Source organism: Eurypyga helias, unplaced genomic scaffold (assembly GCF_000690775.1).
Source record: "Eurypyga helias isolate BGI_N326 unplaced genomic scaffold, ASM69077v1 scaffold9639, whole genome shotgun sequence".
NCBI lineage: Eukaryota > Metazoa > Chordata > Aves > Eurypygiformes > Eurypygidae > Eurypyga > Eurypyga helias.
The window spans coordinates 13116-35647 of record NW_010272859.1 but is presented as its reverse complement, the minus strand read 5'-3'; the positions used below and the strand labels follow the sequence as shown (position 1 = coordinate 35647).

At 39.0% G+C, this 22532-nt stretch overlaps 1 protein-coding gene across 2 annotated transcripts in view; it reads left to right on the top strand.

Moving 5' to 3' along the window:
- Nucleotides 1–15647, top strand: part of EYA4 (EYA transcriptional coactivator and phosphatase 4) — a 35252-nt gene extending 19605 nt beyond the window's left edge. For both annotated transcript variants that reach the window (XM_010159285.1, XM_010159286.1), the window contains 6 exons: nucleotides 6689–6747; nucleotides 6850–7010; nucleotides 9413–9527; nucleotides 11238–11359; nucleotides 13831–13931; nucleotides 15567–15647. In XM_010159285.1, coding sequence (XP_010157587.1) covers nucleotides 6689–6747; nucleotides 6850–7010; nucleotides 9413–9527; nucleotides 11238–11359; nucleotides 13831–13931; nucleotides 15567–15647 — 639 coding nt within the window. The remainder of the gene's footprint in view (nucleotides 1–6688; nucleotides 6748–6849; nucleotides 7011–9412; nucleotides 9528–11237; nucleotides 11360–13830; nucleotides 13932–15566) is intronic.
- Nucleotides 15648–22532: the final 6885 nt, after the last annotated feature.

Here is a 22532-nt window from a genome sequence, read left to right as displayed (position 1 = left end):
ATGTTATGCCTGGGTTTTTAACATAGTGGTTTTGCTGTGCATTAGTGTGTGTTGGGTATGACATTTCCTGCCTATCTAGGCTTTGGGTCTGTCGTACTCTAATCAGAGAGAGTTTAGTCAGGTGGCAGTGACTTCCTGTGGCACCAGAGTCCTTCCATGAAACTGGGTGAGAGAGAAAATCTGAAAACTACCTTTACTCTCTTCATCCTATGGACATCTTTTCAGTTTCCATGCTGTCTGCCGTCCTTCGATGTTGCGAGGGATGAAATAACGGACTTCACGCCATGATCAATATGATCGATGTGAGCCCATTTATTGCGAAATTACATGCCCTTTTTATACATTTGTTAAATGCTTAGCACATATGTCATCGATTATGATTGGTTCCTAGCTGATATTATTTGTTAACAAATGTAGCATCTTTATTGAAAGCAAGCTCTGTTCATTGGTAGAGGAAAGCTCGGTTTGTGTAACTTTTTATTAAAGGCAATCTTTGCATACGCAGCATCTTGCTAAAGACAAGCTTTATATGTGTAACAACTCTACTGTAAGCAGGCCTTGTATATGTAGCAACCTTGCTGTAAGCAAGCTTTGTTCACATAGCAACTTGCAGTTTCTACTTGGTCAGGTGCAGCAGTTTCGTGAGCTCGGGAGTGTTTACAGTTCCTCCTTCCCAAGGCCTTCAGGCCTTCTTGCTGTAACGTTTTTTCTTCTTTATGCATTGTTCATTCTTTCCCAGGGCCTGCTTGCTTGTAGGCCAAAGCCAGAGTTTCTCAGGCTCAGGGATTCTCTACATGACCATAATCCTGCAGAAAATCCTCAAAAATTTCCAAGAGCAGGACATATGTGCCTCCCATTCTTTCACTAGAAGTTCTCTATATAGGCTTTCAGAGGGTGCCATCACCTGACCACGAGAGATGGCGTTCTTTTCTTCACATGCCTGAGTAACCTTTTGGCCCCATGCCCCCGCTTTCTTACTCAAAGACAGAGTATTCTTCCTTTACCTCAAAGACTGCAGCATCAGAGAGCTGGGACTATGGTAGATGTACTCATCAGTGATGTCTCCTCTCGAGGTAACCAGGCAACCACGTGTTTTGTCAGATATGCCCAGGGTGCGCAGTTTGGCATCAGATCAGAAAAGGGAGAGACCTTTTCCTAGGGAGTAATGGCTCTGGATCGCTCACCTGTCAGAAGCTCACAGATGGACTGCTGTAGGGACAGTTGTCTGGGAAGCAGGCCCATCACCTGGGCTTCACAGACTTCTTGTTTCACTCCCGAAGTCTGGATCTGTTAACATGGAAAGTGACAGTCTTACAGCTATGTATGTCAAGACATGGGGTGAAAAATGGTTCTCAAATTAAACTATGGGCTTTTCAGACCTTCCCCTGGTCTAAATCAGTTGTTTTCTTACTCGGAGTGGATGCCAGGGTTCCCTCCATGGACAGATATTTTGCCACTAATGGCAGTTGGAAGACTTTGAGGTTTTGTTTAAAATGCCAGAGAAAGGTCTCTGGTGAGTGAATAGAAAAAATGAGGATAAGGAAGTTTTTTCCATTTGCTGGGAAGCTGATTTTTCTAGCATGCACTTTTTTTGTTCCTTCATCGACTGCAGGCAGTAAGAAAAGCAGAAGGTACCAGACTGTGGTTGTCTTTGTCATCCCTTGCAGATCTCCTTTATTCTTAGTTCTTTTTAAGTCAAGAAACTGTGACCTACTTCGCCCTATACCTGAGCTGCACTTCCTCCACCCAGCAGCAGAAACATAAGAACATAAAGCCCTGGGCATGCCTTTGCCAGTCGGTGTTTTATTGCTGTCCTAACGAGTCATCACTTGACAATTCAAGTGCATACGGTGAATGTTCTCCTTCTGTTGCCCCGTACCATATTCCAAGTAAATTTTTCACAGCATTGCTTAAATTTCTTTTTAGCAGACCTTTGCCCCTGCGTGTTCAGATTTCATGTGGCACTGCATGAACTTTAAGCTGTTCGGTAGCCTATGCCCAGATTTCTTCAATCTTGTGCTGAGTTCAGGTTGAAGAGTTCAGCAAAACAGAGCTTTGCCTCCTTTCCATATATCTTTATTCTTGCTTATGGCCATTGAAGCTTCATTGTTTTCTCTCATTATTTATTTTCTTTGTAGATCTCCGGTTCAGCTGTCATAGGTGGATCATAACATTTTGTATATTCTTCATAGGGTGGTTTTAATATCCTGTACAAAAATTCATACTCCAGCTCATTCCAGAGCTTGAACAGTATCCAAACAGTTCTCAGTTTTAGATAAATCAAAAAATACTACTTTGGGACTCTCTTGGAGAATCTCATAACTCAATCAGTTTGATTTGATTAAAACCAATTTCTATATGCAACAAAGTATTTTCTAGCCCAGAATTCATCTTTGTTTCAAAACCAACTCTCTTACAAAATTACCAAAATTCCAAACTACTTCTTCTGAAATGAGCTGTATGCACACATTCTGGCATATGCAAGAAGACCAACAATTTTCTGTCTTCTTAGCAAATTAGGTATAATTGCATGTCATCCTGTGCCAAAGTACATAGAGGCATCCTTTAATATGTAGATGAATAAATCTGTCTATTTAAATGTTTGCAGAGCACATGGCCATTACTGAATACTACAGTGCAGCTGCATGATAAATGTGTAATAAATTCTGAGAATTCCCCAATTCTGACTTGGGGTCTCTCTCATCTCTTCCCCTCTCCATCGCTCTTTCTCTGTCTTCCTCTCTCCATCCTCCCCCAGGAGAGGGGAGGCGAGTGCTGAGCTGTTAATGGTCACAGTCATCAAGATACAAGACCTTCAGTTCTTACTGGAGGAAGTGAGGTAGGCTTTTACTCACTAGACAGATTACTTAGCCTTTCATCATCTCACTTTTTTTAATGCTGAGCCATCAGGTCCTATACCTACTCTCTTGCTTTCATCTTCATCCCATAATAAACCTTGTGGCTCTGGACATGACAACTGCAATATACAAATGAACCTGTATTCCTGTAATATTGACTCCAGTCACTGTGTGCTTTAAGCTCTCTTTTTTTTCCCTGTCTTGGTTGCAAACACTGCATACCAGAGTCTAGTAATAATAACCAGGTTATTGAGAGTTATCACATAAAAAAATAAAGTTTTCCTTCCGCTATGCAAATCTGTCTCACTACAATGACTGCTGATGCAGAAATTCCAATCTGCTTAGACGTTCCCTGCTGACCCAGTAACCCATGTTCTAATCAGCCAAGCTGCACTTTTATTTCAGGCTAGGCTGTTCTCCAGCTATTTCATTCTCAGTGTATAAATTTTAGTTAGCTTGAGAAGTATCGCTTGGGAGGGCAGTTGGTGTTTTGCCATGAAAATAGGAGTCTGGTGCTCCAGGAAGTTCATGTGCCTAAACGATGCTTAGAGATGGGACTCGGTTCTGTAATATTGTCCAGACTAATACATTCTGTTCTCAACCAGGTAAAGAATAACATGAAGTTTTTCTTCCTATCTCAGTATTAATTTTAAGACAACATTTAGGAATGTTGGTAGGGCATACTATGCATGTAAAAAATCCAATTTCTACTGCAAGCAGGAAGTTGGATATGAATCTTCCAACTCCATTACCCCCCTCCACTCTGAGGGGGATAACAAAACCAAACTGAGTTATATTTCCATTTTTATGATAATCCTATCTATTTTAAATAAGATTTTGTGTCTTTTTTCCTCTCATTAGAAATGGAAATGAGAAATAAAAATTAGGATTTAGATAGTGAATTTGGGAGACAGGTCAAACTAGTTTTAACAGACTGAAGCATATACGTAAAAGGGGGGGTTCTGTATAGCCTGAAAAACCATAGTGCTGAATATCCCCTCAGTAATAACACTTCTGTGTTCAGTGTGGTGAGTCAGTGTTTTTACTGGATAATGAAATTACTATCCATTCCAGGAGGATAATTTTTATGGATGATTTGTTGATTCTGTACTCTCAAATTTTCAGGCTTTAAAAATTGCTGCAAAAAAATGACTGCACTCAGATACAATTTAAATTAGTATTGCTTCAAGCAAATGCCAGTTATTTTACCTAGATTCCCTTCCTGTATTCTCAGCAATAGGCAATATATTGTACCTTTCTTTGTTTTGACCTTGCTCTGCCAGTGAGCCACTGTGACTTGAGTGTAGCCAGTCCCTTTTATAAGCAAACTCAGATCTGGTGTTGTGCCACCAGTTTCCTGTTTCTTTGGGAAAAAGTAGACAACTATCTCAAATCTGCTCGAACCGTTCGCCTTCTCTTTTTTCCCAGAAAGTTTTTTCTCACCGTATAAGCAGATTTGTGGAATGTAATCATTTGAGTTGAAGTAGATAAGTAAATGAGAAGACAAAGCAAAATGAAGCAAGGAGTGGTGGGCACATGAGTTTGTTGTTGGCCAGCCAATGTGTATTGCCAATATGGTAAGAAGGTGAGCCATCTGTCTTAGGGGAGAAGAGGAAGGAGGAAAAGGAGAAGCCTGGAGAGTGTTGTTGGGTTTGATCCTCTTAAGCTTCCAGCGACGTAAGAACTCTCTTGCAGGGAGAAGGGGCAAGTAACCAGCAAACTGCGTGTTCCCCTCATCTCCTGTTCCTGGAGTCAATGGACAAACTGTGAGATAAAAAAATAAATATGTAAACAGATGAGGCTTTGCCACCCACTCGTATTTAACTTAATAATTAAATCATCAGCAGAACAGTTATCTGGAATTTTCAAGGCTGGAACAATGTAACTGAAAGGCTTAACAAAACCCTGACAGCCACAGACACTGTTGGTTATCCATCAGGGCTTCTGTGCGCCCTCCATTTAATTAGTGCACCTTCAAATCCACAGGACTAATTTTCAAACTTACAAAATTATATTACACCTTGACCAGTTCAGGGAAATCTTTGAAGGTCATTAGAAAACCAGACACTACAAAATACAGTTAGAATTTGTCTCAGTATGGCTTTTTGTCTGAGTTTTGTGTTCCTGTCCTACACTGGGTATAGTCACTTGTTTTTCTGGACTATAAACAATAAATAAGGATCTTATCCTTATTTATTAAGGCGAATCTTTTGTTTCAGCTGCAATTTCCCCTTTCTTTCTCTTATAATCTGCTAGTTATATCCAGAAACAGTTTTTTTTAAAATATTCTACAGCTCAACATAATGTCCTCAGACAGAACCAAAAAATTTTATTTCTCCAGTGGGGAGAAGAATGCTTCATTTAAGTTCCTTGAATGCAGTTTTTTCATGGCTGTCTTAATGGATTAAGCCAGAGGAGTAGAGTTTGGCCACTCATTCTTTTAGTCTTGACAGAAAATTTTAACTTATGATTGCTTGTATGATGCAATGAAATTATGTATTAGAAAAGTAGATTATATGTATTTATTTTATAAAAGATTGCTAATTTATTTTTTAACATCTTATTCCATGTGGGTAAAAACCTTTTAAGTTGTAATTCAGTGCAAAGCAAACAAAGCAGAAAGAAGAAATGGCAACTCTGCAAATTCACACTGTAGGAACTTGTGACATACCTATGTGGAAATCACTCCCCTGTTCAGATTTATCCTTTATCTGGACAATTTAGCACTGGTACGAGACTGCAATTGGAAAATTAGAACTGTGTACTCCTGCATGTCACAGAGAGTCTGAATTAAGTGCTGCTTGTTGGCAACTTTATTTGAAGTAGGTGACTCAGCTCCTTATTTGAGGCACATAACTGTGCATTTTGAAAGCTCAGCCTCATTTTGTCATAGCGATGAGATTAAATTATCTGAAAACATTAGTTGCAGAGTGATTTTTAAATGCATCCTTGAACTTTTTCAGAAATTATATTAGGATTATGTTAACAACAGCTATTTCAAATATAAAAAAAAATTACTTACAGGAAAGTAAACTCCCTGGACACTGAATTTCAGGTGTGTCTTTAGCTTAAGACATTAATTCTAGCAACTACAGAAAACAGTAATACGATGCCTGTCCATATTTACTGTTGCATGGTGGCTCAAATTATTTATTTATTTGTGCTTCCCCCATATTTTCCTGTCTTCCTGCTGTAACCGCTGTACAGAAAAAGATATTTGATAGCTATTCGATTATAAAACCAGCTTGGAGAGGAGTTCAGTTTTCCAATGTACCTCAGTTCCCTGGAGTTACTTCCACCTCTTTTGAAACCAGAAAATAATGAAGTTTTCCAGGACTACTTGATTATCTGTGATTTTCCAGCCAAAGGCATTTGGATAAATCAAAAAAATAATCTGATAAGCATCCAAATTCCTAGAGACTTAACAGAATTGCATGCCAATGGAGGTTCATCATCATTAGCTTTCAGGAAGTGGGGAAATAAGGTTTAGGTGATTTTGGAACATTGGTATGCTAGAGGGACTATAAATGTGACTTGTAATTTTGGGAGGTTTTTTTCAATTAAAAATATTTTACTCTAACATCAACGAAAATTACATATCACTTTTCTAAAGGCCTGTTTTAACTAATAATTTATACACTGTAGGAGGAGTTGAAGGTTGTAGTATTTTAAAGAAATTGGTAATAGGAAGCTCTAAGCGTGCATATGCTGCCATCTTCTGGTGAACGTAGTGGCTTGCACCGATCATTTCTTCAACGCCTGTACTAGGCACATGGAGAGCATATAATTTATAGTTTTGGGTTTGTTTTTTTTTTTTTTTTCTCAAACAGGAGTGTGATCAAGTTCATATAGATGATGTTTCTTCTGATGATAATGGACAAGACCTAAGGTAAGCTAGAGCTTTTGTTTGGTTTTTTTCTTCAAAGATTAAATAACGAGCATTTACAGGAATACATTGTATTTATTTTTACTGTATTTTGGGTGTTTGCAGTACCTACAGTTTTGCAACTGATGGCTTCCATGCAGCTGCAAGTAGTGCAAACCTTTGTCTGCCAACAGGTGTAAGAGGAGGGGTTGACTGGATGAGGAAGCTGGCTTTCCGTTACAGAAGAGTAAAAGAGTTGTATAATACTTACAAGAACAACATAGGAGGTGAGTTTAATTGTCAAAGCTGATGTAGAATGCTGATCAGGTTAAACTGCGTGGCGATGAATTCCTGCCAAGAGAATGTGCCTTGGAAGCCATAGGGTGAATGGAAAATGATGTGACTGGACCTTGGGCTACTGAAAGCTACAGATTGTGATGGCAGAGCCAACAATGTGCTGTTGTGCAGGAAAACCAGAGATAGGGAGACTGAGTAGATTTCCATTTAGCTTCCACAAAGCCCATTTTTCTCCTTCAGACCCAGCTCGGCTATACCTACGTTACTGGACGGTTGAGCCACCTATTCTACCTCAAATATGCTGTTACTCTACAAAAGAAGTTGTCTAGTTTCCACAGCACAAATTGGTTGTAGCTGGCCTATTCTATCCTACATTTTTATGATCTAGTGGATACCAACACACTGGCTGCTGAATTCTCTGCTGGGTACCTGCTGGTCTGTTTTCACCAGCGGATGCAAGAAAACTCTAGCAGTGCCATACCACTAGTCCCTTTTGTTGACACTGTAGCTTACACAGTTACCTGTGTTGCAAGACATCCAGGTGCCATTTGGGCTGAGAGCTTTCCTGTCACTGTCATGGACGCAGTCGTGTCCATGCCAGCAGGCTTGTAGGAAATCAAACAGCAGAACTGAAAGAATCTGTCTTTGAGAGTCCTGTGTGACATGCAGAGGCAGGCAACCCTTCTCTGAGGAAGGAATATGTCAACCGACTCCCTCAAGAAGAGCCCGCGAGAACAGAGAATACTTGGAAGCATTGCTACAGCTGCAGTTGAGGATGAGGACAACCCTACTAGGAAGGAGTCCAAGTGCACACTCTCCCATTCTATAGCATGGGCTTTTTCAACTTATCTGAAATTTATTTCAAAGGAACCTTAAACTCAAAGTTCACTTTCAACAAAACCAAACAGTTTGGTGTTCACTTCCTGCAGTCTCTCAGAAATGGGAAACAGTACTACTAATATGGACAGTGAATTAGTTGTTACCTTAATCATTTTCTAAACTATGTAAACCTGAAATCCATCTTTTCTCTTACAAGCTCAAACTCTCAAGTTGCTGCAGGATGAAGCAATGGGAGCAAAGGATGACCATAAATGACTGGCTTTCACTTGTCCTGCCTTGCCCTTCACTGTTGTCATGAGTGGAGTTTTTAAATATTAAGAATACTTGAAACAGTATTGTCCAAACTTTTACTGGGTTTTCCTATATCTTCTAATTCTTCTAAAACTCTAAAGCTGTTGCATTTTATAAAACCTTGAACATTAATAAATCCAAGAGCACAGCATAGGGAGACACAAAAGAGGAACAATCATTGCAAAGGCAGAGTGCAGATATGTGGTAAAATTGTTAAGGTTTTTATTCTCTCCCACAAATCCTGCTTCTGAAATATATTCCATCCTTAGTGGGGAAGTTCCTTCATTCATCCTCCAGTTCTTAGCTTTTTAAATAATCTTTTTCTCACATACGTATCTATTTATTTCAAAATAGATGTTAGAAGGCAACAGAAGGCTAGATCAATCTAGGTATTTTTAGGTTGCTTCATTTCAGATTTTTGAAGACAGTTATCACCGCTTCTTGAGAATATAGTATGTGAAAGAGAAAAGGGATACTAAAGGTCTTGAAGCCTGCTTCCCTGTTCTTCCAGGACCAATTCTAAATTTAAAATAGCTTGGTTCTGTAGAACTCATGTCTCAACATTCAGTAGGCTGGGTATTTTTTTAAACCTGACCATTCATACCCAAAAGCAGATTTTAAGGTACTTTAAAGGACTGAAATATAGAACATAGGATGTACAGCCATTTCAGGCCTGTAAATGGAGCTACCATTACTGACTACTAAAAAGGAGCTATCATTACTTACAGCAACAGGACATGAAGAGCAAGCCATCAGCAAACGAATGTTTTTCCATATGTAAGCTGATGTTCACCTATATACAGAGTCACAAGCAGGGCTGTTTTAAACATAAGCAGATATGGCAAAGGCAAGTTTATTCTAAAGTATCTTCTTTTGTGAGTGTCTCTGCCTATGATCGCAATGGCATGGATCCCCTTGTCGCTGTCTGTAGTAATTAGAGAGTAGGATAATGTGAGGAGTTGGTGCAAAAAATATGTATTTCTGAAAGCTACACTTTGAAAGAAATAGCAGACTGAATAGGTGAAAGAAAAATCAGACAACTAATTGTTAGTACCTGCAATACTCTCTGACATTGCTTGATATAATGGAGTGCAAATAAGAACAGAGAGCAATTTACTGAACCTTGAAGACAATAGATTTTCTCTGATGTTTTTTGAAGTTCTAGTGGAATTTAAAATTGAAACTATGACCATAAAATCTATACATTACAGCTGATACAGAATTTAATTTGTTTTCTTTTCTTGCTTTTTTTACATAAAAGGACTCCTGGGTCCCGCTAAAAGAGATGCATGGTTGCAATTAAGAGCAGAGATTGAAGCTCTGACAGACTCCTGGCTAACAAATGCACTTAAATCATTATCAATTATCAGCACAAGGTATGTATGTGAGTCTACTGTAAAAAAGTTTATCATTTTGTACTTCTAATGGGTATTTTTTAAAATTTTAGGTTACAGTGTTAGGGCCTTTAAAAAACATAAGAGGTCTTACACAACTTTTGAATAGGACATAGGAAAAATTTCATGGGAAGTGTTTTCATTTTCTGTGATTCCATACTAAAGATAGTATGAAGTGTCTTCTAAAATGTGATAAATGTCCCTGTGTACATTGGAAGACTATGGTAAAATTCTGAGCCAGCCTTTAATTTATTATCTTTGGGGGAGCATCCTCTGAACTCCACATCTCTCTGTGCTTATTCATAGTGCTATCTAAATACTGTATAGATTGCAGAACAAAAAATAATTTTCCTTCTGTCCTTCCAGACAAATCGCTATGCTTAAATATATAAATTTTCAGAAGAGCAAAAATCTGTTTAAACTGAGTTAAAAGTCTGACTTCCTAGCAATGAGACATGAAATGTTTTGTTCCTTTGAAATAATAGAACTGTGAACGCTGCTGCTGCTTAGTCAGCCATGCAATATGTATCTCATCAGAAATCCTCAAAAATTCTGGTTTGAAACCATAGAAAGGAACAATGTTAAGCCATCATGCCTGGATGATGGAAAGATGTGAAAAAAACTTGGAAAGATGTGAAAAACTTATTTGTAATGTAACAATTTTTGCAATATGTTTATCTCTCAATTGTAGTTTATTTAACAGTGTCTTAAGCACCTCAAGACAAAAAAAGTGTGTAAGCAGTTGTGTTTAGCTCTGCATTTCTTTCCGTATTGCTAGTCTTCAAAAAGACATTTGGTAACAAAGGCCAGTTGAGCATTGGTGGATGTTTCTGGAAAACTCTTATCAGCTACTGAAGGCTGTTAAATAATAGTCTCTTGTCCTCAAAGAACTGAACAGCTGTAAATCTTAAGAAGCTACCCATGAGGCAGCTAAACTTTACCTATATATTACCGATAGGAAATTGAGGTACATAAAGGCAGAAATAGTAGCCTAAGGTCTTGCATGGAGTTTGTGGAAGAACCAGGAGGAAAAAATCTCACCTATTTGCTCTCAGCTCAGTGGTCACACTCATGTTCCAGCCTGTCAGTGCCTAAAGTAGCCTGACTCTGAGTTTTCTGTTGTCTATCTGGTAGCACATTTCCATCCTAGTTTTCATCCTCACCATTCGTTACTAGCTTATTAAATGATGATTTTTATCTCTCCCACTTCTCAGAAATATTCTTACTCTTAAAACATGAAGAAAATGGTGTCATTGTACAGAAATGTGTATTGGCTGTTTATTTCCCCTCAAGACAGGAGTAACAAATTATGTTTTTGCATTCTCCTAATTCTCTATTTGGCTAGTAGCTACTGCCAATTAATTACCAGCATGAAAATGATGCTTTCAAAGCATTTGAAAGCCTATTTTCAGAGGTAGTTGCTGAACTTAATGTCCGTATTTTAGTGGACCCATCTTCAAGGACCTGTTTTTCACAAACCATTGTGGAATATTTACTACAAATATTTTTTAAAGGATTTTGCCAGAAGTTTTATATAATTTTTCTGGAAGTGATCATGCTGAGCATCACTATAGTGTGAGTGAAAGTACATGTTGAGGAATCCTGAATATGCACTCCACACCTGGCTCACCTCATCAGCATTTAAGTAATGGTTTTAAACTATTTAAACTGAAACTATTTCTCTCATTTTAGGAGTAACTGTGTAAATGTGTTGGTAACAACAACCCAGCTTATCCCAGCACTTGCAAAAGTCCTGCTATACAGCTTAGGAGGAGCTTTTCCTATTGAAAATATTTACAGTGCAACCAAAATAGGTAAGAAAATTATTCTTTCATCCATTCCAAGTACACTGCTTTACCAATATTTTTTGCCAGTGATGAATGGAATCCAATGAATGGGTTCCAAGCCACTTCCCTGGCACTTACAGCGTCAGTTATAAGATTTTGGCATTGCTTGTGTTCAGATGTGTTTATGTTGATAACGTCCAAATTCAGCTTATATTCAGTGATGTCTGAAGGAATAAAGGTCCCCATACTGATCAAAAGCCTCAGAAACTCCTAAGGATGATACAGAAAACAAAAAAATGTGCAGAAAAGAATGAAGAAAAGTATTTTTTGAATTCAAATCTAAGCAGAACTTCTGTTAAAATAATCTCTGCTCTGACCCTCGGCTTGATATAAGCTAGGCCACAGCTTCACAAGATTTTTCTGGAAGCATAGTACATCAGTGATGGTAATGACAACTGTTACCAACAGAAGCTGTGTTGATGGATGCCACAAGGGCACTTCCCTATTCTGTTGATAAATGTGTACCTCTTGTGTATTACAGTTTGTAAATTTATGGGTTTTGGAAATCGCATCCAAAATTTTCTTGTAAACTAAGAACAGTTATCATTCCTGGGAAATGTGACACAGCCTACAATGACTGATAATTTTGGCAGATTTCATGATTTGCCAATTATTAATTCAGGAATGCTTAATCTTTATACCTATGACACTTTATATAACACGGGGTGTGACACTTCATTGACAAAAGCATTACAACATATTTCCTAAATTGTCTTCACGAGTGAAAAAAAAAATGTATATTCTAACAATGTCAGGAAAACCTATTACCTCCGTCATCCTTTAATTAGCTGTAACTGTCCTCTAGACAGAAATGCCTCAGATATTTTAAAAACTTAAGTCAAGGCATGAAGTATCCCAAATATGACATGTACTGAGCAGCCCCTGGAATGAATGTCATCTGTCATACAGCCCATACATGTTGGATTCAGTCAATGAGAGATTGCACTTGGACCAAAGGAAAGAAGCATTAAGAAATAGTGCTGACAGCACTGAAGGGGTGGTGGAGTGAAGCACAGTCTCTGGAGGCTCGGTCGAAGTAATTCTGCACCAGGAATTCCTTCTGGGAGCTATGTGGCCGAAGTTACACCCCTGTTGGGAGCACAGAAAACTCTGTTGGGTACAAGATCTCTATTTTTCATCTCAGTGATCACTGTGCCAAGCACAGGACTATAACTGCAGCTGTTGCTTGCACACACTGAGATCTAGTCCTCATTCAACACACAATGCTTTTCCTAATCATAAGTCTTTCTTTGTGGGGCAACTGAAAAAAACAGCAAGAGGTGAGCAGTAAGAATCAGAGACCTAGAAATTATGAGCTTGTGAGAAGAGACTAAAAAACCCAGTGCGAGGATAGACATAATAAGGAAAGAAATAATCTTTCTTTACGTCGGTGGAAAGTATGAAAATAGGTGATGATTTCTTTGCAATAGGCACATGTAGGCCACATGTCAAAAAGAAATTTCCTAATGGAAAGGGTTAATTAAATATGGAGATTGCCCGTGGTAACAATGAAATCATCATATTAGGACAATTTTAGGACTGGAACAGGTTGCCCAGAGAAGCTGTGGATGCCCCATCCCTGGAAGTGTTCAAGGCCAGGCTGGATGAGGCTTTGAGCAACCTGGTCTAGTGGAAGGTGTCCCTGCCCATGGCAGGGGGGTTGGAACTAGATGGTCTTTAAGGTCCCTTCCAACTTAAACCATTCTGTGATTGTATGATTCGCACAGGCATTTGTTGGTAAAACTGAACTGCAGTTTAATGAGAAGATCAGTAGACGACTTTGCTTGGTCCCTTTCAATCCTGTTTATTGTTACCAGCTTGGCCTGCTTGCTTCCATATTTCTCCACAAGGGCCAGATGCTTCATGGAAGTTCTCCCAGGAACTAATTTTATTTTGCTTTTCCATTTTCTCTGAATACTTTTTCCATTGCAATATAACTTAGTGTTGCAGATATATTAGAGCTACAATTTATGCTTTACTTGGAAAAAGTATTACTACAGTAATAGGGGAATACTTAAATTCAATTATTCATTCACTAGGCTATTCATTTCTGCAGTGCTGCTAATTCCTTTATCTTAGCAGCTTTCCTGTAACTCTTAAGAAAGAGATTTAGTCTTACCTGGAACAGCTTAGTGTCACTAAGGAAATTAATTGCTTCTTAACGGTTTTGGCTCTAAATCCCAAGGCTGTAAACTTTTAAAAAGTAGTAGTAACAATGTCTTACCACTGCCATAATCCTTTGTAGGGTTTCACCATAACTCACTTGACAGCTTGAATAAGTAGTGCATTGTTTTTCAGGCAAAGAGAGCTGTTTTGAGCGTATAGTGTCCAGATTTGGCACTAACATAACTTATGTTGTGATTGGAGATGGCCGAGATGAGGAACATGCAGCTAATCAGGTAACTTCACTCTGAACTCTTATCTCATTTATCTTCCAGGCAAAGAAAGTTGCTTTGAACGAATAATGCAAAGGTTTGGCAGAAAAGTAGTATATGTTGTAATTGGGGATGGTGTAGAAGAAGAACAGGCAGCAAAAAAGGTAACCTGTCTCCTGCAATGTTGGTGTGATACATAGCTACTAATGCAAGCCCTCCTGTTTGCATTTCTGTCAGTGCTGCACAATGACAGAATGACAAATAATTTCAGTCCACAGATGCAAGGCAACAAGAGCATGATAAGCAAAACTTAGAGTGAAATGAACCATTTGGATTCTAGCATTTGCTCTACTTCCATTTGGAAAGGAAAAAAATGCAAAATTATTTTTAAAATAAATGAAAAATGATGGCAGCAAAAGTGTCTGACTGGCTTGTAGCAAATTAAAGATAAACAGAAGAGACAGACAGGGCTATGACATGATGGTTGGTTAGTTGGGTGGTGGTTTTCTTTAAGTGGTGAAATCAGGGGGGTTTCAAGAAAAGCATTAAAGAGAATGTCAAAAAGCATCTAAAGGACTGTGCAAATTTTTTGCTAACATAGATGAAGATCTGTAGTTTACTGGAGCAAATATGAAGAGCATATAATTTTCTTCAAGAAAGACATATCTGCAAAAAGAAAAGGAGCACATCATAGATATTGTGCACCAAATCTGTGTTTCTGAAAAAGAACAGAGTTTTTAGAAACATTCAATTTTCTCATGATAATAATTCAAGTCTAAATTTCACCACATAAGTTTTCAATGTTCAGAAACAGATCAAATTAATAATTTGCCCCATCGTTCCCCGTATAACCTCGGAAGCGTGCAGAAACTGTAAATTTTTTGTTTCATGATGTCTGAACAGGACAAGTGATGTAAATATTGCTGTGCTAGGAGTAGCAAAATAAAGTTTCCTTTTAGTATTGTAGTTAGAATGGAAACAAAATGAAAATAACCAAAATGCTCATTCCAAATGGTTCCTTAATATAGGTGCAGTAATGGTGATGGGTCTTTTATAGTTCGTGCTAAACAAAGGTGATTGGATTGTGTACTTTCCAGTTTGGCATGCTTTTTTCTCAATGTTGGCTATATTGCATGGATAGATACAGAATTCAAAGAGATGGATGAATATTGCACACTACAAATAGATCTGAACACAACACGAAAGTATGTGGTGTTTTTTCTGTTCTGATGAATTGCTGAAGGAGAACAGTGAATATATCTTCATCTTTCATGGACACAGATTCTACATCTAAAATTATCTTTTTTTTTTAAACCAGAAATGTGTTATTTTCATATCCAAAGAGTTTTCTTCTTTTCCCTTAGATGGAGAAAAATGTAATTCAGCTCTGTTTCAGAGTGTTGTGTGTGAAGCCTTGTTTAATGAAAGTCTTATAGACCTTTAAATTATAATTTGGTATTTTGTGAAGCCTAATAAGTGGGACAGAAAGGGGTTTCCTATTAATGCTCCTTCCTATGGGTTTGCATGCTAACAATAAACAAATAACCCTTACTAAATAATGGGCTTTTCCCAAATAAACTATTACAAAAGACTATCTAATTATTTTAACTTCAGTTGAACTATAAAGCTCAGATCTATTTTGGTCTGATTTTTGTCAGTAATTTACTAGCAAAAATCAATCCAGAAACACGGTGGTGTAAAATACGTGGTGGTAATCTGACTAGCCTCATGTGTCATATACCGCCTTGTGTCACGGTGTTCATCTTTCCTGACCTTTTCCCCCCTCTAACAAACCACAGCACAACATGCCTTTCTGGAGGATATCCAGTCATTCGGACCTCTTGGCTCTCCATCAAGCACTGGAACTAGAGTATTTGTAACTGTGTTCTAAAGTTGGTGATCCTTTTTTTTTTATATATATATAAATTTCAAGTACACTGAATTTTTATGTGTGATTCAATGCCTCTGGCTTTACACATATGAATTGTCTTAAGAAGGGAAGAAATATTTGGAATTAAAAATTCCAAATTGAAGAATTCAGATTGCTGAATGGAGTTAAAACGTTAGTGCTACGTAAGGAAGCTCTATGGTCTTATATATGCAACGTTTTTAAATGAATTAGAACTGTGGAGGTTGCTGGTACACACCAAGTGAGCCCTGACAGGAGTGAACAAAGGACTCGAACTGGCAAAGCACCGACATGCGTTTTCCAGCTGACAAGGTGGTGTTGAACAACATTCCTCAAAATGGGATATATTCTCAGCACTGAGGTTTGAACCAGACTTTAGCCTACCTAACCCAGAAAATCTGAATTGGAATGCACTCAGACTGTATAATGACAATCCTGTCTAGACCTGTAATTTGTGTAAATTATTGATGAAAATAATTTACTGTGACTTTATTAGCAGCTGATTTTGGAAGTGGATGCAATTTTTCTTTCTTTTGGGGGGGGTATGGGAGGGAGAGGGTTATATAATATTGTCTCTTTTATAAGTTTGGCAAACAGAATGTGCATAATGATGTGTTGTGCCTTAAAGAGAAGACTGTGTTTGTGTGTTATAATGTAATTTTGGTTAAAAACTATGTAGATAAACAAGAAAAACTTTGTGATAATTTTTGACATGACCAAATTTGAAATTCAAAGCAATCAAAGAGCAGGGCTGCACCAAAGCATTTACGCATTTGTTGCAGTAAGAAAAAATAATAAAGGAAAGTTTGTGTTTTTATTTGGATTCTGAATAATTCCACTGATTGTTTGAGGAAAGTGAAGAGTATGTTGGGAGGTTGATACTGGGGACCGCTACCTTGAATGCTAAAAAAGAAAATGTGTTTAACACCTCCAGCATCATTTCTTGATTCTCCGACAAGAGAACTAAGAGCCATATTCATGAATTACTCAGTCCACTGAAAGCCATACAGTGAGTGCATCTGCTGTGTGTAAAGGATCAAATTCCCACCCAACAGTCAAAGCATGCAAGTGGCATTACTGAACGGTGAAAAGATGGAGTTAAACCCAGATGGGGAATAAAACACAAGTTTGTTAGGAATGAAAAATTACTAAAGAATCTCTCACCAGTCAGATGCACAAATGTTGCTACATTTAGTGTGTTCAGGATCATCACAAGTTGCTGAAATTGCTGGCCTGATGACGTTGGCCATTTCAGGAGCACAGTCCACTTTGGTAAATGTAACAGCCTTTTGGTATTTTTTCCATTCTGTTCCACATTTATGTGTCTTCTGTTGTGGGTCAACGTGATTTTCCTCACCCATTTCTGATTGCACGACAACTACATGGGAGCAACCCTAAATGTTTTGGAAACAGAAATTTCAAGACTATGTCAGGCATCTGAGGAGAGGATAAGGAGGGTGTTTTTATGAAGAAATATGAAGAAATATATTACCTTAATTTTCATCATTTCTATCAATAATGACGGTCCATACAGTGATAATTACCTTGCAAGTTTTTAACCCGCTACCTCTCAGCTTTGGAAAATGAGCAAAGTCCATATTGCACAGAGGGTCCCTGGTGCTCCATGTGCAGCTCGAGCGCTCTGAAGCAGCAGCGAGTGGTTCGTCTCTCATGGCAGAAGGTGGAAACTGCTTTTTGGTTTTCAACAGTGTATGTGGAGACAACTGAAGTTGCCTGTGCTCTGACTGTGTGAAGAGGTGTGTGCACGAGATGATGTTAAATGTAAGCTCCAGGATGCCTACACAAGTGACGTAGTCAGCACTGAGGTGAAGGTTTTCCCTCTCTGTGCTGTGAAACCACCGGATTAGTTACCAGGGAGTAACTTTGTTTATTTAAACTTTGTAGGTTCTATGAAAAGTTAGTTGGCGGGTGAAAAGCCTGGAGCCACTAAAAGTCCAAGGCAAAACTCCTCTATAAATTCAAAAAAATGGGATTTCTTTGCTGTGTTGGAATTGGATATACAAGTCACCACACGACAAACTAATGGTAATCATTATACACTAGCTATTTGGGTGATAGAATTGTGTATCCAGAAAGTAAGAATGATGCATGCCTTCTTTATATTTACAGTACCTGTCTAGCCACATTTGTCCTGGAAGCACATTTTTCAAAAAAGCTGTAGTACCAGCTTTTTGTAGATTTTCAGATGGGAAAAAAAAGTGTTTCTACTGGAATAGGAAAATCCTTCAAACAAAGCCCTTCTCAAGTTCCAGCATCATAACATTGCATGCGAATCTCAACGTAAAAGCCTTTATAAAACAAAAAATTGGTATGGTGAATTAGCTTTTTTTTTTTTTGGACAAATCATAGTGTTATTTATATGCATGAAGCAATATTATTTCTCAAGTGTTTTGTTCAGCTTTTCGGTGCTCTTTTCCTAAGCAGATGTAAGAACAAAAAATAGCCCAGCAACAACTGTTGGTTCTTATAACAGGTTTGCAGTGCCTTCATTGGAGTTGTGCTTAGCTCTCCGTGGCAGGTATGGCTCAATTAATATACTGGACTTCTAGAGAGGAGATGGAAGCAAAAGGAGGGAAGTTTTATGGAGCATGACAAAGTTCTGATTTTAACTTGGCTTCTGTGGGCTACCATGGCAGAAGTTAATTATAAAAATTAATAATCCACAAAAATGTACATCCAAAGAAAATTTAAGGATTTAGCTCAAAAGCCTTCTCAATACTAAAATTCTAAAGCAAAATTGCACAGCACAAACACTCTCTTTCTAAGAAAAAAACGTTACATGTCTTTAAGTAAAAGTGTCTAGTACATGCCTGCCTTGTAGAGAGAAATTACTCTGGTACATTTTCCTGCATGAACAATACAGAGGAGAAAATAGCCAAGGCAGAGACATAGTCACGCCAGACTGTTCCAGACAGGTCTAAGCAGATTAAACTGAAGGCTGGTCATTTTGACATTGAGTGCATTTAATTCAACAGCCTATTAATCAGAAACCAGTTTCCCTTCAGCCTCTCCTCAACAGCCAAGATTGAGCACAATGTCATGTTTGCAATTATTTTGGGCAAGTGTAGTATAGAATATACTGCCTTTTGCTGATACTCTAGCGGTTTTCAGTCAGTACAGAACTTGAATGTTCATTTGACATTTGAACAGTCAGCTTGCAGAATACAAGCACTGTGTGATCACAATCACAAGGTAGTATCTTAGCTAGATAGAACTCCATGCAGTTCAGCATATCAGTAAAAGAGAACAGGAAAAACTAAAAAGAATGCTTCTTTTTAGATGCCTGTGGAGATTGTGCACAAAGCTATAGGTGACAGCCAGCTCCCAGATCTGTTTTCATTAGAAACCACTGTGAGCAGCGGTGTTTGCATCTAAAGCAGATGCCGAGTCTGTTCCAGTGTAAGCACTGACAAGGGAGATAAGGCCAAATAAAAATCCTGTAGACAAGCACACTTCATCTTGGTGCAGATAAAATCCTGCAGCCAATTGGAATTGCAGAGTTTATGGAGAATATGGACTTGGCCCATGATAGGAAGACTTGATTTTAGCTGTGAGGTTGTATCCATAGCCAGGGTTTTGCTTCAAAAGGCATCTCTACTTTACAGGATTGATACCAGGCATACGCTCTAAATGAATATGGTATTTAGTATCTCTGAAGAGGAGCTGAAGTGATATGAGCCAAAATCCCAGCAAGAGCAGCATTTTGGAGATGTAACTGAAGCCAAGGGTCTCTGTCATGTATTAGCAGATTATAGTTTATTAGGGCCTACGTAATTTAAGAAAATGTAAATTAAAATGAAAAGCTTGTAAAATTACGTACATCTTTACTATTTCTCAATAAATACACTTGGAAATGTCATTTTCTGCGCTATACCGTGTAAGATGTTTGGTTTGTGGTTGACACCCTCTGTACGCAATGTCTCTTAGGAGAACTGAGCATGATCTCGGACCCTTTTTAAGTATGTCCACACAACCTTTGTGGATCATGCCTGGAGAAACACTGTGGCCATGTGGTGTGGTAGAGACTGGCTCACCTGCATATGGCTTGCAGGGTGGAGCCACTGGCAGGAAACTCCCGATATTCCTCACCATGAACATCAGGTGCTTTGCTCCAGATGCAGGCTGAGAGACACCTAACACCTTTGTTTCTGTGTCCTTGGGGCAAAATTCAGAACAAACCAATGTGATGGTCTACACATAGTGTCTAAATTCCCTTACCAATTCACTTATTAATGTTATACTAAAATTCTTCTTATGGACATGGGTTGTTCAGGAGACAGGCTAGGCTAATGAAGGGAAGCAGCCATTCCAGTCGAAGCTGAGCCTCATGAAATTCCATGAATGTCTTTTTGGCAGAAGTGCTTTGTGTCTTAGTGAGGTGCTGACCTTGGTTTGAAGGCAGCTGTTCCCCCCCCAGTCAGCTTGCACAGGCTTTGAGGCAGAAGTGGGACTGCAGGACTATCAGCACACGTAGACATGACATTATGATCTTGGGAACAACATAGCAAGTGGCAGAGCCTTGGTAATCACGATCCTTCAACCACAAGAGATGGCTTGTAAATAGTACATTTTTTTCCCAGGAGTTAGATTAAAGCATGTCTGTTACAAAGATCATAGAATCATTCAGGTTAGAAAAGAACTTTTAAGATCATCAAGTCCAAGCACTAACCCAACACTGCCAAGTCCACCACTAAACCATGTCCCTAAGCACCACATCTACACATCTCTCAAATCCCTTCCGGGATGGTGACCCAACCACCTCCCTGGGCAGCCCGTTCCAATGTCTGACAGCCCAATGTCTGACAATGTCTGACAGGTGAAGAAATGTTTCCTAATATCTAATCTAAACCTTCCATGGTGCAACTTGTGGCCATTTCCTCTTGTCCTTTCACGTGGCACTGGGGAGAAGAGACCAACCCCCACCTCTGCACCCTCCTTTCAGGTAGCTGTAGAGAGCCATAAGGTCTTCCCTGAGCCTCCTCCAGGTTGAACACCCCCAGTTCCCTCAGCTGCTCCTCACAGAACTTGTGCTCCAGACCCTTCCTCAGCTCCATTGCCCTTCTCTGGACACACTCCTGCACCGCCATGTCTTTCTTGTAGTCAGGGGCCAGAAACTGGACACACTATTCAAGGTGCAGCCTCAGCAGTGCCCAGTACAGGGGGATGGACAGTCACTTCCCTAGTCCTGCTGGCCACACTGTCCCTGATGCAGGCCAGGAGGCCATTGGCCTTTGTGGCCACCTGGGCACGCTGCTGGCTCACATTCAGCTGCCATTGACCATCATCCCCAGGACCTTTTTCCCTGGGCAGCTTTCCAGGCACTCATTGCCAGGCCTGTAGCATTGCAGGGGGTTGTTCTGACCCAAGTGCAGGACCCAGGACTTAGTCTTGGTGATTCTCAACAGGTAACGCTTCTGTATGTACATTTGCCTTCCACTGCAATTTTAGGAATGAAAGGAAGATATATCAAAGATAGGGTGGATGAAATAGGAAGGCAGCCCATCTACCAATCAGACTAACCCATAGAAAACAGTAGTTTTATTATTGTGTCTCCCAGATGGGTTTGCATGTGACTCTAGAGAAGAGGGACCAATATTTTGTACCATTTCAAGAGAGTGAGATAAAAAATAGCCAGAAAATGTTTTTCTCCCAATTAAAACTGGGGAGATATCAGAACTTTTCCCTTTTCACTTCAGGATAAAAAGTAGATATTGGGGGCTTTTCCTTAAAGTTTTGGTCCGGATTTTAGCATGGCATTAGCTTCCTTTATCACTCAATGATAAATATAATGCTATAAATGGCTGTCAATATGTTCTGAGCATGATGATTCACAGCACTGAACTAAAGTAAAAACATTATTCTTAGAGCATTTATGGGTGCAAAAATACCTCTTCCTCATTAGCCATTATCTATAGTTAATCCCAATGAAAATCAAGCACAAACTTGGGATGGAATTATTTCTTATGTGTCTTATCTGTTGTTGTCTCCAGGGCATGCACACATAGGCTTGACTCATTTGATTGATCTTTTTTCCAAAGAAATAAGAGATTCTGGATCATTTTGAAAATATTTATAAATTTGGAGGAATTGTTTCAATCATCAAAAGCCCAGGAAACAGAAAGAATGCTGTGAAAGTCAAAATATGCCAATAGTTTGTGTTTCTATATTAGTTTTTCTACCAGTTTCAAGGCATGATTTTTCCAAGAACTGAATCTCTAACTTGAAGCCACTATAGAACTTAATTATTTTATTTGTGGTTGGGAAGAAAAAGGGAGAAAACCCTGGAAAGCTTCACAAATTGATTTTTAAGCAGACAAGCAAAGAAAATCCTTTGTTGCACAAAGCACCATTTCTCAATTTGTCAGATAAATTAGTCATCAAACATCCATCTAAACATGGGTTATTAGAAATTCACATATGCACTTCAATAAGCATGAAGCAAGACCGCAGAGAAGCATGAAGGACAGGATTTCAACACGGTCCCGCATGACACCCTTGTGTTTAAATTGGAGAGACATGGATTTGATGGATGGACCACTCAGTGGATAAAGAACTGGCTTGATGGTCACACTCAGAGAGTTGTGGTCAATAGATCAATGTCTGAGTGGAGACCAGTGATGAGTGGTATTCCTCAGGGATCAGGATTGGGACTGGTGCTATTTAATATCTTTCTCAGTGACACAGATGCCACCATCTGAGGTGATTGAGTGCACCTTCACAAGTTTGCTGACAACACCAAGCTGTGTGGTGCAGTCGACACGCTGGAGGGAAGGGATGCCATCCAGAGGGACCTGGACAGGCTGGAGAGGTGGGCCACTGCCAACCTCATGGAGTT